Raw genomic sequence first — 15883 nt, 5'->3', positions numbered from 1 at the left:
ATGTGGGCTCTCAGGAAAGAGCCATGTGAACAAATACAGAGACGGTATCGAGAGCATGGCTCTAATCAGCAGTGTAAAGCCCAAGCAGTGGCAAATAAGAGGGCGGTTTGAAAACAAGTGTAGACAGAAATCAGGCAGGTAGGTTGAGCTATTGGTGTCTCAAAAATTGAACCCATAATCATACTAAGCCAGGAGTTCTGGCTCCAAATCCTGGCCTAATGAGCTCTAGACCTCATATTAGGACTTTGCCAAATATGACAGATTCCAAAAAGTGCCTCAACACACTTTGCCAGGAAGAAATAACTTGCTTTTCTTTTTTCTTTTGAGGCAGGGTCTCACTCCTGTCGCCGAGGCTGGAGTGCCGTGCTGCAATCAGGGCTCACTGCAACCTCAACTTCGGGGGCTCAGGTGATGCTCCCACCACAACCTCCTGCATAGCTGGGACTACAGGCTCACGCCACCACCACACCGGCTAATTTTTTATATTTTTAGTACAGACAGGGGTTTCGCTGTGTTGCCCAGGCCAGTCTCAAGCTCCTGGGCTCAAGCAATCTGTTTGGGAGCCCTTGGCCTCCCAAAGTGTTGAGACTTCAAGCGTGAACCACCATGCCCAGCCATGTTTTTCAAAAAATAAGAAAAAAGGTAATCATAAAGTAATTGAGACTCATGGTATGTCATTCAGCATTGATTGGAAAATATTGTAACTTCACACTGTATGTGGAGGCTAGGACATAATTCAAAATTTTACAAAATATATTGAAACCACTTGAAGCAACTCCAGAACTCACACTTGCTTTGTTTTGTTTTTCGTTGTTGTTTTGAGACGGAGTCTCGCTCTGTCACCAGGCCGGAGTGCAGTGGCGCAATAGCTCACTGCAACCTCTGCCTCCCAGGTTCAAGCAATTCTCCTGCCTCATCCTCCGGAGTAGCTGGGACTACAAGCATGTGCCACCATGGCTGGCTAATTTTTTGTATTTTAGTAGAGACAGGGTTTCACCATGTTGGCTAGGAAGGTCTCAATCTCCTGACCTCATGATCCGCCCGCCTCGGCCTCCCAAAATGCTGGGATCATAGGCGTGAGCCACCGCGCCTGGCCTGTTTTTCTAGGATGTTGCTGTTCCCGTGTGCTGTCATCCTTTGTTGATGTCACAATGAATACGATTTTAATTGGAAGATGCTTTTCAAAAACATTTTCTGGGGGGCATTTTCTATATTCTTTGATCTTTTGGGGCTACTAGCTAATCCTTCTGAGTTTTGATTTTTTTTTTAATTGCAATCTAAAGATACTCTCTTGATGCTTCTTTGGAAATTTGCCAATTTGGAAAGTTGCCATAGTATTTCCTGACCAAACACTAGTTAACATTCTGAATCGTCACAGACTGAATGGCTTTGAGCACCTTTCATTTGATTCAGTAGTTCTCGGTGCTCCCAACTCACTTGGTCAAGTTCACCTTGCATTGCTGTCCAAAGTTCAGAGTTAAAAGAAACAGCTTGGGCTGGGCGCGGTGGCTCACGACTGTAATCCCAGCACTTTGGGAGGCTGAGGTGGGCAGATCGTGAGGTCAGGAGTTCAAGACCAGCCTGACCAACATGATGAAACCCCACCTCTACTAAAAATACAAAAATTAGCTGGGTGTAGTGGCGCGCACCTGTAATCCCAGCTACTCGGGAGGCTGAGGCAGGAGAATCGCTCGAACCCAGGAGGTGCAGGTTGCAGTGAGCCAAGATCGCACCACTGCACTCCAGCCTGGGCGGCAGAGCAAGACTCTGTCTCAAAAAAGAAAAAAGAAACAAGAAACAGCTTGACATCAGATAGATCTTCATGGACTTGTCACATCTAGGCCAGAACACATGGGAAGGCCACTGAACCCCTAGTGAGCCATGGTATTTTGGGAAGGTTTTGCATATTTGCATTCACTGAGCATTTGAGCGTCCACCAAAAAGGGGAAACTAACAGCTGAGAGCAGTTACAAATGGTGTTGGTGCCATTAAGCAGCACTCTCCTTAAAGCAGAGGAAGCTGTGCTCGAAGTAGCTTGCTGTCTTCTCCAGCCTTCCTACCACAAGATGCAGCATTCTGCACTTTGAATAAATCTGCTGGAATGGCCCTTTCCTTAAACATTTAGGGTTTTTTGGCCGGGCGCAGTGGCTCACGCCGGTAATCCCAGCACTTTGGGGGGCTAAGGCGGGCGGATCACGAGGTCAGGAGATCGACACCATCCTGGCTAACTCGGTGAAAAACCATCTCTACTAAAAATACAAAAGATTAGCCTGGCGTGGTGGCGGGCGCCTGTAGTCCCAGCTACTTGGGAGGCTGAGGCAGGAGAATGGCGTGAACCTGGGAGGCAGAGCTTGCAGTGAGCCAAGATCACGCCACTGTGCTCCAGCCTGGACAACAGAGCAAGACTCTATCTCAAAAAAAAAAAAAGAAAGAAAAAGAAACATTTGGTTGTTTTTTCTTTTAAGATGTGCGTTTCTTAGGGTGTTTTGGATTTGAAACTAAAGACATTAAAACTCTCTTGGTCTGAGCACAGTGGCTCACGCCTGTAATTCTGACACTTTGAGAGGCCAAGGTGGGAGGATCACTTGAGGCCAGCAGTTCAAGACCAGCCTGGGCAACATAGCAAAGTCTATTGATCTCAAGTCTAGTTGGAAGTTCAGAAGCTCTGTCTTGAAGCAGCTCTCCATGATGTTCTTCCTTAAGTTTTTCCTAAAGGCTTGTTCTCTTCCTCAGCAGTGTTATAAGTCATTATAAATCTAAAACTCTAAAACATTTTTACTATAGGACAGTGGTTCTCAAACCTGGTCCTGTCTCAGAACCCCTTTACACTCTTAAAAGTTGCTGAGGACCCTAAAGAGATTTAGTTTATGTGGGTTGTGTCTATCAGGGATTACAACTGAGAAATGTTTTTACTTATTTATTTTAAAATGATAAACCTGTTTGATGTTAAAGAGTGTATTTTTGTAAAACGTCACTGTTTTCCAAAAAACATTGTGTGTGTGTGTGTGTGAGAGGAATAACACTTTTACATTTTCAAAGATCGCGCCACTGCACACCAGCCTGGGCGACACAGCAAGACTCCATCTCAAAAAAGAAAAAAAAAGGTTTTAACTGGATCTTGAGCCTTTTATTATTTTATCTTGACACATCTGAGCTCGTTTTCCTTGTGCCTGAATAATGAACATTTATTTTACTGTGGATCTGCTTGTGATTATTTCAGTCCTAGCTGCACCATTTTATAAACCCTCCACCATTTCACAGACCCTGGTCGGAGTGAAACATTCCATGGGGGCTCTGACCATAAGAAACATCCTGCCCAACCGCCTGACTGCGGGAACATCCTTATCACATCCTGCCAGGCAGCAAGCCATACTGCCCAGACCCATCCAGCCCAGACCTATAATTACCCCAGCCTGGAAGCGGCAGTGAGCTCGGGCACTAAACTGGTTACCCGCTCCACGGGTTTTTGCTGGCAATAAACCTGTGTTGCTGTTGAAGCCACCATCTCTCTCCCCTCTCCCCTCTCCCCCTCCCTCTGTGTGTGTGTGTCTGTCTTGTCTGTCTTTAACCCTTGCCTTCCCTTCAAAACCTAATAATTTCCTCTTTTTTTTTTTTCCTTTAAAGATGGGATCTTAATACATTGGCCAGGCTGGTCTCAAAATTCTGGGCTCAAGCAGTCCTCCCAAAGTGCTGGGATTACAAGCATGAGCCACCATGCCTAGCACGATTTCCTCTTAGTTTGTCCTTAACTGTCTTTATTTTACCTTCTTTTCTGAATGCCAATTTCCCTGTGTATAGAATTCCCTGTGTATAGAATTCTTGATTGGTGGTTACTTTCTTTGAGATTTTATCTTTATCTTTTCTATGGCTTTATTGTGAGATTTCAAGGTATTGATTTATTTTTATTTATCTGCCTGCTTGGTTTCTGTAAGGCTTTTTGTTTGTTTTTTGTTTTTTGTTTTTGATTTTGAGATGGAGTCTTGCTCTGTTTCCCTGGCTGGAGTGCAGTGGCGCCATCTCTGCTCACTGCAAGCTCCGCCTCCCGGGCTCACGCCATTCTCTCACTCAGCCTCCGGAGTAGCTGGGACTACAGGCACCCACCACCACGCCCAGCTAATTTTTTTGTATTTTTGGTAGAGACGGGGTTTCACCGTGTTAGCCAGGATGGTGTGGTGATCCGCCCACCTTGGACTCCTAAAGTGCTGGGATTACAGGCGTAAGCCACTGCGCCTGGCCTCTGTAAGGCTTTTTGAATCTTTGGCATGATTTTTTTCTCATCACTTTTGGAAAATTCTCAGCCATTAGCTCTTCAAATATTTCTGCCTCACCTCTTTAATTTCCTTCTAAGATACCAATTACCCATATGATTGGTATCTTTCCTGCTGTATCCTCTTATTTTCTGAATGGCTTCTTCGATCTTGCAGTTTATTCTTTAACTGTCTAATCTGCCAAATCCATCCAATTTTTTGTTTTGTTTGTTTGAGACAGAGTCTCGCTCTGTCGCCCAAGCTGGAATACAGTGGCGCCATCTCAGCTCACTGCAGCCTCCACCTCCAGGGTTCAAGCGATTCTCCTGCCTCAGCCTCCCAAGTACCTGGAATTACAGGTGCACACCACCACCACACCCAGCTAATTTTTGTATTTTTAGTAGAGAAGGGGTTTCACCATGTTAGCCAGGCTGGTCTCAAACTCCTGAACTCAAGCAGTTTGCCTGCTTTGGCCTCCCAAAGTGCTAAGATTACAGATTACAGGCCTCCCAAAGTGCTGAGCCACTGCGCCCAGCCTCCATCCAATTTTTATTTGGCTTTTTATTTATTTATTTTTTTTTTGAGATGGCGTTTCACTCTTGTCGCCCAGGCTGGAGTGCAATGGCGAGATCTCGGCTCACTGCAACCCCTGCCCCCCGGGTTCAAGTGATTCTCCTGCCCCAGCTTCCTGAGCAGTTGGGATTACAGGCGCCCACCACCAAGCCCGGCTAATTTTTGTATTTTTAGTAGAGATGGGGTTTCGCCATGTCGGCCAGGCTGGTCTTGAACTCCTGACCTCAGGTGATCCGCTCGCTAAATTGTTTTCTTTTATGAGTTCTAGTTCTCTACTGGAAAATATTTCTGAAAAAAAAAATATATATATATATATATTTTTTTAAGACTATTAAGCCCAGTGTCTGGAGCCCCTGTGGAAGTTTTATATTATCTGCTGAGAAGAATATGCACAGAATACAGACATAAAAATATGCAGAGCAGGCCGGGCGCGGTGGCTCAAGCCTGTAATCCCAGCACTTTGGGAGGCTGAGGCAGGTGGATCACCTGAGGTCAGGAGTTCAAGACCAGCCTGGCCAACATGGTGAAGCCCCGTCTTTGCTAAAAATACAAAAACTAGCTGGGCTTGGTGACTGGCGCCTGTAATCCCAGCTATTCAGGAAGCTGAGGCACGAGAACCGCTTGAACCCGGGAGGCGGAGGTTGCAGTGAGCCGAGATCGCGCCACTGCACTGCAGCGTGGGCGACAGAGTGAGACTCCGTCTCCAAATATATATATTTTATACATGCAGAGCTAAATAATTAACAATAGAAAGGGACAAGACACACCACTGAAATGGGAGACTTGACTTAGTCTTTAACGTCACAGTAAAGAGGGTCCCTTTTCTTAGGTTAACCAACCCTCCCGGTATGTGTAGAACTTTCCTAGTTTCAGCGTTGAAGGTCCCGCGTCCCAGGAAACCCATCAGTCGTGGGAAGATGTGGAGGATTAGCCAGCCCACAGTGACACACGCGGGCACACCCCTAACGCACCCTCTCCCCGCCCCTTCTTGCCTGCGACACCAGGCGGCCGCCGGGGGCGCTGTGGTGCGGAGGCGCCGCTGCGGAGGCACTCTGGCCTTGCGGCGTCTCTGCTGCTTCCGCCTTCCCGGCAGCCCCTGCGCGCGCCTGCGCGCTCGGTGACCTTTCCGAGTTGGCTGCAGAGTTGTGGTGCGTTCTGAGCTGTCTGTCCTGCGCCAAGGTGAGTACGGGGACCTGGACCTGGCTCCCGAGGTGCGAGACGGCGGGGGCGGGAGGGCAAGAAGCCGCCTTGGCCCCAGCTGACCTTGGGGTTCCACCCCTCCGCCGGCACGCGCCTGCTTTTCTGCCCGGCTTTCCCTTCTCTGAAGGGCGGTAGGCCAGGGTCGGTTGCCAGAGGGAAGCATCGCCTAGGCCTGCGCCGCGTTTCGTTCCTTGGCCTTAACGCGCTCAGTGCACCTGAATTCTCCCACGGTTTTGACAGGGAGCGTACCTTGGCCTTGAGAGGTTCAGCTGCCTAACCCAGAGGCTACGCAGAGTTAGAGAAGCCAGAGTCCAAGCCAAGAACTCTGACTCCACATCCAGTCCCTTCTCTCCTTTATAACTCAAGTTTCCTTGCACCACACTGCCCTCCACGTTATGCTGTACATGACAACTTGGGTGAGGCAACAGGGAAGCTGAAAAGAGATCATACGGTGGTGAATGAAATTGTATGGAACTCGCAGGTCAGACATTTCCCATTTCCAGTGTCAGGTAATAGTTCGCCCTTAATGTAATGTGCCAAAACTTTGCAGACTTAAGTGGATACAGTAGACACACGTTTGGCCTATGAATAAGATGGATTTTTAAAAGTCTGGTGCTGTAAAACTGACACACACAGCTAGGAAATGTGCCTGGGCAGAATGGACTCAAGAAAGGGGCCGGCCGGGCGCGGTGGTTCACGCCTGTAATCCCAGCCCTTTGGGAGGCCGAGGCGGGCGGATCACGAGGTTAAGAGACCGAGACCATCCTGGCCAACATGGTGAAACCCCGTTTCTACTAAAAATACAAAAATTAGCTGGGTGTGGTGGCGGCCTCTTGTAGTCCCAGCTACTCGGGAGGCTGAGGCAGGAGAATCGCTTGAACCCTGGAGGCGGAGGTTGCAGTGAGCCGCGATCGCACCATTGCACTCCAGCCTGATGACCAACTGAAACTCTGTCTAAAAAAAAAAAAAAGAAGGGCCCTCGTTTTATTATATATTGGGAACATGTCACTTGTCCAGGCAAATATGGCAACTGAAGTCAAGGGGAAAGGAGGGGAAAGGTATTTGCAAGCTACTGTATAGCAGGCCCCTGTTGCACCGGGGACTAAGGGTAATTTTGTAAGGGGACCATACCAGGGTGCCTGGGCCCCGAGCACAATGTCAGGATGACTCAGTTTCTTTAGTCCCTTCTTACCGTAGCCATTGTACCCTCCCAGTTTACTTTGCCCTCTTCCTTCTAGACCCTCATCTTACCTTGTTCTGTCCAAAGCCCCTACCTGGCCTAAATGAGGGCGTCTTTTTAAGCCTTCCTTCTTGTTAGAGTCCCAGTGGCTTAGTATTAATTATAGCCATCAACTGGATATTTGTATCAATTCTGTTACTGCTGTGATCATTCACTGAATTCCTTTTTTTTTTTTTTTTTTTTAAGATAGAGGGGGAGTGTCTTGTTGCCCAGACTGGAGTTCAGTGGCATGATCTTGGCTCACTGCAAGCTCTGCCTCCCGGGTTCAAGCGATTCTCCTGCCTCAGCCTCCCGAGTAGCTGGGATTACAGGCACCCACCACCATGCCCACCTAATTTTTGTATTTTTAGTAGAGATGGTTTCGCCATGTTAGCCAGGCTGGTCTCAAACTACTGACCTTAAGTGATCCACCCGCCTTGGCCTCCCGAGATGCTGGGATTATAGGCGTAAGCCACCGTGCCCAGTCCATTCTCTGGATTTTTATTCCGTACCAGGCACTAGGCACTAGGCTGGGTCCTTTAGGTTTCCCCTTTGTTTTTGTTTTTGAGATGGAGTCTCGCTCTGTCACCCAGGCTGGAGTGCAGTGGTGCAATCTTGGCTCACTGCAAGCTCCGCCTCCCGGGTTCATGCCATTCTCCTGCCTCAGCCTTCCGAGTAGCTGGGACTACAGGCACCCGCCACCACGCCCGGCTAATTTTTTGTATTTTTAGTAGAGACGGGGTTTCACCGTGTTAGCCAGGATGGTCTTGATCTCCTGACCTCTTGATCTCCCTGCCTTGGACCCCCCAAAGAGCTGGAATTACAGGCGTGAGTTACCGCTCCCGGCCTTGGTTTCCTCTTTGAATTGCATTGACAGCCCTCTGGGGGCAGGTGGAGGTATCCCTGTTTCACAGAAAAAGAAACCTCTGGGTTGGGCGCGGTGGCCCACGCCTGTAATCCCTGCACTTTGGGAGGCCGAGGCGGGCAGATCACAAGGTCAGGAGATCGAGACCATCCTGACTAACGCAGTGAAACCACGTCTCTACTAAAAATACAAAAAATTAGCCGGGCATGGTGGCGGGCACCTGTAGTCCCAGCTACTCAGGAGGCTGAGGCAGGAGAATGGTGTGAACCCGGGAGGCGGAGCTTGCAATGAGCCGAGATCCGCCACTGCACTCCAGCCTGGGTAACAGAGCGAGACTCTGTCTCAAAAAAGAGAAAAAAAGAAACCTCTGAAACAACAGCTAAAGGGACTTGCCCACAGTTGAGAGCTGACCAGGCAGAGCTGGTGTTGGAGCCCAGGATTCCCAGGCTTCCAAACCCATCAGTCCTGTAGAATGCTTCCTTCCCAGTCGTTGCTGAGAGACAAGGGATTCACTCCATGCCTCTGAACTCCTAGTCTGGGGCTTCCAGAAACCTCCTCTGGGTCTTGTTTGGATCATCTGTGACATATTCCCAAAGCAGGGCTGTTCGTTTCTTGGAACCTCACACTCTGTCAGAGCATTCGAGTAGCTTGAGGACAGGAAATTTGAGGGCGGACTATCTGCAAGGTGTTCCAGGAGAAGGACACAGTCGCATCCTGCAAGGTCAGACCTCAGGCCACCCTCACGACCATCCTTGCCTAAATAAGTCCTCTCATAGGGAAGAGCAGGAAAGCAGGTGTTGGAGGTAGGTTCTCGTCATCAGGAGCATGACATACAGATTTGGTGTGAGTGCAGTCCTGCTAACCTGCTGCGGGATCCGAGTACCCGCTTTATAGGAGTGGGAAGCAGTGTAGGAAGTAAGTACGAAAAGCACTTTTAAAATGCTGTTAAAGGGCTAGAGACAGAACTAACCACAATCAGGGCAGTCCCTGCTGTGGCTCTGGCCTGGCATCCCCATTCTTGCCTGACTCAAGACACTAACTTAGTTCCTGGTTCGGTGCCCTGTTGGTGCTCCTCTGTCCAGTAGCTTAGCTCCCACGGTGGGGGAGGAATCGAAGGGGCTCTGCAGCCCCCACCAGCTGCCCTCGAATCCCATCCAGGCCAGTTCCAGATTCTAAACTGAATTTTCTTCATATTGTCAAAACAGGAAACAAAAAAACCCCAAAGCAAAAAAAAAAAAAAAAAGTTGTTAAATTTAGAAAACAGTTTTAGAATAAAAGCTAAATTCTATGCTAGCCTCCAAGGCCCTTAAATGACATGGCCCATCTTCCTTCCCATAGTCCAGCCGTGGTATTTTATGTAACAAGCATTTAATATACAGTACCAGACACTCAACACTTGACATAGAGTTATTCTATGTTATTCTCCATAACAACCCCTTGAGGTGGATCCTGTTTTTATCCCTGTTTTACAGATGAGAAAACTTAAGCGGTTTAAGTTAGCTAGTAAGTGACAGCCAGGATTTGAATCTGGCACTGTGGCCTCCCTATTCCTTCCAGCTCTCCGAGTTCATTCTGACCTCGGAGTCTCTGCCAATGCCGAGGATTCCTCTCCCAGATATCCTGACCCTTTATTGTTTCTCAGCTCCTAAAACAATGTCTGGCACCTAGTACATGCTCAGTGCACATTTGCCAAGTGAATAAATGACTACACGATCCGGGTTTCAGTGATTTGAGGGCCGCCATTTGACCTTTGACTAGGTTGGGCTTGTGAAGGATTCAGTGCGGTAAAGCTGACACACACAGCTGCGCAGTGTGGGAAAGGGAGCACACTGCCGAGCATTCGGATTCTGTGGATCCTGAGCAGTGATGTGAAAGGAGCAGTGAGTGGGTGGAGGGAGGGAGGGGTGGAGGCAGCATTACAGCCGCAGCCAACGCGCAGTTCTTTCTTTCTTTTTTGAGACAGAGTCTCACTTTGTCACCCAGGCTGCAGTGCAGTGGTGTGATCATGGCTTACTGCATCTTCAACCACCCAAGCTCAAGCAGTCTTCCCACCTCAGTCTTCCAATAGCTGTGACTAACATAAAAAATTAGCCAGGCAAGCACCACCACACCTGGTTAATTTTTTATGTTTTGTAGAGACGGGGTCTCCCTATGTTACCCAAATTAGTCTCGAGCTCCTGGACTCAAGTGACCCTCCCACATCAGCCTCCCAAAGCGCTGGGATTACAGGCATGAGCCACCACACCCAACCAAAGCAGTTTCCAAGTGAAATGAGAAGTGCTTAGATCTAGTCACTCCTGACAGCTATTTGACTGTAGTTTAATGGACCACTTCAGATGTTAAAAAGCATATTAAAATGAAAATGAGGGCATCTAATTTGCGGTCTATAGTAGAGAGTAAATTGTAAAAGTAACAAAAAGCATTATTTTGAGACCTGCACATACAAGCAAACTGTAAGTTTGGAATTTAATGGCTTTTCCCAATCAAATTCAGTAATTCATTAAGTAACTACCTTTATTGATTAAATAAGTTCTATCATAATTGGCAGTTATTATGAAGTGACCTCGTTGTCTTATGTCATCTGTTTTGTATTTAGCAATAGACTTCAAGATGGAGATACAGCTGATCAGAGTGTGCTGAGCCTGGCATTAGTTTCACAAGGAAATCACCATGCCCTGGCCATATTCTTTTTCAGCTTCGCATGCGACATTCATTACATGAAGATGAGAAGATACTAATTTTTCGATTTAGACATTAGAGTCATGTGCAATTCGGGGCATGGCATCAGGGTGGGAGAGGTGCTGGATGAGCTCCATGATGTAAGGAAGGAGAAGTGGCTAGGATGGCCAAAGGTGGGAGGAGGGGGCCCTGGGGATGGGTTGAGTTGGAAGAGCTGTGGAAAGCATGAGTCCCAGGCCGGGCCCTGTGGCTCACACCGTAATCCTAGCACTTTGGGAGGCCAAGGTGGGCAGATCACTTGAGGTCAGGAGTTTGAGACCAGCCTGACCAATGTGGTAAAACCCCACCTCTGCTTTAAAAAAAAAAAAAAAAAATGGCCAGGCACAGTGGCTCACACCTATAATCTCAGCACTTTGGGAGGCCAAAGCAAGGCAGATCGCCTGCACTCAGGAGTTCGAGACCAGCCTGGCCAACATGGCAAAACCCTCTCTCTACTAAAAATACAAAAATTAGCCAGGCATGGTGGCACGCATCTGTAGTCCCAGCTACTCGGGAGGCTGAGGCAGGAGAATCACTTGAACCTGGGAGTCAGAGGTTGCAGTGAGCCAAGACTGCGCCACTGCACTCCAGCCTGGGCGACAGAGTGAGACTCCACCTTAAAAAAAAGAGGCATGAGTCCCCTTTGAGTGCAGAACGGGTCTGACATCTGACACAGGCGAGGCTCCCTAGCAGTCATGGGAAATGGGGTTGAACTTAACAAATTAAAATCTTTTACCAGTTAGGTTTAAAGCAATCATCATTCTAATTTTTAATCACTGTGTTCATTTTCAGATGCTTCAAAGTATTATTAAAAACATATGGATCCCCATGAAGCCCTACTACACCAAAGTTTACCAGGAGATTTGGATAGGAATGGGGCTGATGGGCTTCATCGTTTATAAAATCCGGGCTGCTGGTACGTTTCCTTATGTTTGATTTTTCTGAGGTCAGGAAGAAAATTATTTTCAAAAAGAATCACAATTCACATTGTAAAGGAACTATGGGTTCTAACTAGGTATGAACATTAGAGCTACCTACAGTCCTTCGTAAAAAATGCAGGGAGCACATGTCAGCTATAAAAGACATTTGGGGACAATGGGGAATTTTTTTTTTCTTTTCTTTTTTTTTTTTTTTTTTTTTTGGAGACAGTCTCTCACTCTGACGCCCAGGCTGGAGTGCAATGGCACGATCATGGTTCACTGCAGCCTCCACCTCCTAGGCTCAGGTGATTTCAGGTGATTCTCCCACCTCAGCCTGCCAAGTAGCTAGGACCACAGGTGCCCGTCACTATGCCCAACACCACCACACCTAGCTAATTTTTTTTTTGTACTTTTTTTTTTTTTTGTAGAGATGGGGTTTTGCCATGTTACCCAGGCTGGTCTTGAACTCCTGGGCTCAAGCAGTCCTCCAATCTTGGCTTCCCAAAGTGCTGGAATTAACAAGCGTGAGCCACAACACCTGGCCCAATTGGGGAACTTTGAACAAGACTTTAATATCAGAATTGTGAGTTTTCTTAGGTGTGAAAGTGGTATTACATTCGTTTTAAGAGATGAAGGCTAAAATATTTAAGGTATGGGTTCATGGTATGTGGTATTTCATTGCACCTTTTCAACTGTTCTGAATATTTGAAATTTGTTTGTAAAAAAAATTTGGAAGGGAGGAATAACCACTTGGTTCTCAGTAGAGCAGAGCAGTGTGGCCCAATCACATGTTACTAAGCCATTGATTACAAAGAGAAAACTTTATGCTGCAAGACTAAAATTTAGGACATTGTAGAAGGTAAGGAGCCCTGCAAATTTGAAAGGGCTGTTAGCTGTTCATAGAACATCTTTGGTAGGAATTTTACCATTTCTTGGCTATAAGACATTTTCTGAAAGCTTCCTGAATTGCTTTACCTAAGCTACAATGCCTTCAGCTAAATGTTAATTTTGACAAAGGCATTTTTGTAAAGCATTGATATGACTGCTTTTTTTTCCTTCCTTTTATTTTAGATAAAAGAAGTAAGGCTTTGAAAGGTAAGATTTTTGCTTCTGAAAATGGTTGGGAATGGAAAACAGCATCATGTCTTTTCAGGACAAGGTATATCGCTGTTCTCAATTGAAATCGAAACACGGTTCAGTATATATGTAAGGTGCAGTTGAAATGCTTTACAGCTTGAAGTTTGCTATGCCTGCTGGGAAAGAGAATTCTGAATTTCTGCTTTTTATAGTCAAGTGGATCAAGTAAAACTTCCAGGAGTAATAGAGGAATGGATTAATTAGAGGTAGTCGATATCATCACCAATAGGGAAGCACAAGTGAGCTGTGCAAGCATGCTGTCCTAGAAGATCCCTAATGATGTGGTTTTATTTTGTTTATTGTTTTTTGAGACGGAGCCTCGCTCTGTCGCCCAGGCTGGACTGCAGTGCTGCGATCTCGGCTCACTGCAAGCTCCGCCTCCCAGGTTCATGCCGTTCTCCTGCCTCAGCCTTCTGAGTAGCTGGGACTACAGGCACCTGCCGCCACGCCTGGCTAATGTTTTGTATTTTTAGTAGAGATAGGGTTTCACATAGCCAGGATGGTCTGGATCTCCTGACCTTGTGATCCACCCGCCTCAGCCTACCCGTAATGATGTGTTTTTAATGGTTTTGTTTTGTTTTTTGGGTTTTTTTTTTTTGAGACAGAGTCTCGCTGTGTTGCCCATGCTGGAGTGCAGTGGCACAATCTTGGCTCACTGCAACCTCCGCCTTCCAGGTTCAAGCAATTCTCCTGCCTTAGCCTCCCAAGTAGCTGGGATTACAGGTGCCCGCCACCATACCTGGCTAATTTTTTGTATTTTTAGTAGAGATGGGGTTGGCCGGGCTGGTTTCAAACTCCTACCTCAGGTGATCCACCTGCCTTGGCCTCCCAAAGTGTTGGGATTACAGGCGTGAGCCACTGCGCCTGGCCTTTAATGTATTTTGAAAGAAAGCGCCTTATAAATTTATGCCAGAGTGACAATGAAACTGTAGCCATTTGAGTGTTACACAAACCCAGGACTGGCTACATGAGTTTGAGGAAGAGGTGTTTCCCTGCCCCTCTCTTTGCGCTGTGGGTGACCACTGCCTGTCTGCTGTCATTACATGAACCCTTAAGCACTCTGGGTGTTTCATATAGAAATAATCCTACTTTTCAATAGTATTGAAAGGTGTCATTTATCTTTTTGGACTGTTGACCAACTTCTTTTGATACTTGTTTAATAAATTACATCCAACTTGTTCCTTCCTTCTTAAATCATATTTATATATGCATCTCTTTCAAAAGCTTCAGCGCCTGCTCCTGGTCATCACTAACCAGATTTACTTGGAGTACATGTGAAAGAAAACGTCAGTCTGCCTGTAAATTTCAGCAAGCCGTGTTAGATGGGGAGCGTGGAACGTCACTGTACGCTTGTATAAGTACCGTTTACTTCATGGCATGAATAAATGGATCTGTGAGGTGCACTGCTACCTGGTACTGCTTTCAGTGTGTTCCCCCTCAGCCCCTCCGGCGTGTCAGGCATACTCTGAGTAGATAATTTGTCATGCGGCGCATGCAATCAGAATCTCACTGAGCCACCCATCATTGTGAAATAATTACCTCAGTTGTCACAGGACTTGGTGATCAGGATCCAGGCACTCACTTGTATTCTACTGCTCAATAAACGTTTATTAAACTTGATCCTGCTACTTATCTTGTGACCTCTCTGAGCCTCTGTTTTCTTATTTGGAAAATGGAGATGTTAATTATGTAAGCTCTAACTTACAGTTATTATGAGGATAAATAAGAGAAAGATTTAAACTATGAAGTCCTTTAGAAATAAGGTAGCATTCAATGACATAGTAGTTGAAATTATAAGCTGTAGGAGAATATTGCATCAGGAAATAATCACAAGGCAAAGTACATAATAAGCCAAGTGAAAAAAAAAAGCCAATTGATTCTAGTTAGGCTAGTATCAAATGCATACTGCATAATATTTGTCTCCATCTAAGACAATTACCAAGATCCCTAAATTGTGCGCTAAAAAGATTCTAAAGCAGCAAGCATGGGGGTAAAAGTGAGTCCAGTTTGAAATCTGGCACTCTGCAGGTGGGTAGGAGAGCAGCTGTGGAATGGGGGTGGTGGCTGCACCCTGGGTGTCCTGTCCTCTTGAGACCATCCTGTTTATCATCTGTGTCTCTGGCATTTAGCCTCATTAGGTCTGGCCCATGGTAGATGTCCAACAGATGACCGAGATCTCTCTGAGCCTCAGTTTCTTTTGTAAGACAACCAAAACCTGTCATGGCTTCCTCCAACAGCCTCAGGGTTGTTGGGCTGTGTGAGAAGTTTGCAGGAAAGCATTACACAGCATCAGTGGAAGTCAGCGTCAGGTCGTGTGAGATTCAGAGGGTTTGGTTCTGACACAGGAATCACATTTTTCCTGTGAACGCATTTTGTTCTCTTCTGCCTCCAGAAGATGAATCTGCTGTGGTACAGAAAGGCCCTACCTTTAAAATTATCCATCTGCCCAGCTGCTCAGGCTTGAGAGTGCATTAGAATCACCTGGAAGGCCCTAACAGCCAGCTGGGCCCCAGTGTTCTGATTGCACTGCTGTAGGAAGGAGCCCGAGAACTTGTATGTCTAACAAGCATCCAGGACATGCGGATGCCAGGACCCCAGCTGGAAAATTTCTAATGATACAAAGAACCCAGGCCTGCTCTACCACAGCCTTCACATCCACTGCACTGGCACCAGGCTCCAGCCCTGTGTCACGCATCTTAGTGCATTTAGTCCACCTTAGAACCTAGTGAGGCATCAGTACAGGCCCTGACTTTCAGAACAGGAAACAGGCTGAGAGGCAGTAACACGCTACAGATGTTGCAGTTAGCAAGCACTGGGGCTGGGACTTGAACCCCCAGAACCTGAACTCTCCTCCACAGGGAGGTGAGGACGGATGGGAGCTGCCCTCCCCACCCCCACCCCCCACCTCACCCCCGGAAGCAGAGGTTGATGTGTCTGAACCAGGAGGGCTTCCCCACAAAGGCTGGGCCATTCTTCTTCTCCCTTTACTACTTAAGGCTTCCTT

At 47.0% G+C, this 15883-nt stretch overlaps 1 protein-coding gene across 1 annotated transcript; it reads left to right on the top strand.

Moving 5' to 3' along the window:
- The first annotated feature begins 5876 nt into the window (after positions 1 to 5876).
- On the top strand, positions 5877 to 14282 carry ATP5MJ (ATP synthase membrane subunit j). The gene is made up of 4 exons (XM_003952599.6): positions 5877 to 5999; positions 11615 to 11738; positions 12814 to 12837; positions 14104 to 14282. Exons 2-4 carry the CDS (start codon positions 11615 to 11617, stop codon positions 14130 to 14132), a joined length of 177 nt encoding a protein of 58 aa, XP_003952648.1. The 5' UTR covers positions 5877 to 5999; the 3' UTR covers positions 14133 to 14282.
- Positions 14283 to 15883: the final 1601 nt, after the last annotated feature.

The sequence above is a fragment of the Pan troglodytes genome, chromosome 15 (genome assembly GCF_028858775.2).
Source record: "Pan troglodytes isolate AG18354 chromosome 15, NHGRI_mPanTro3-v2.0_pri, whole genome shotgun sequence".
Taxonomy (NCBI): Eukaryota; Metazoa; Chordata; class Mammalia; order Primates; family Hominidae; genus Pan; species Pan troglodytes.
This window is presented reverse-complemented; position numbering and strand designations above follow the sequence as displayed.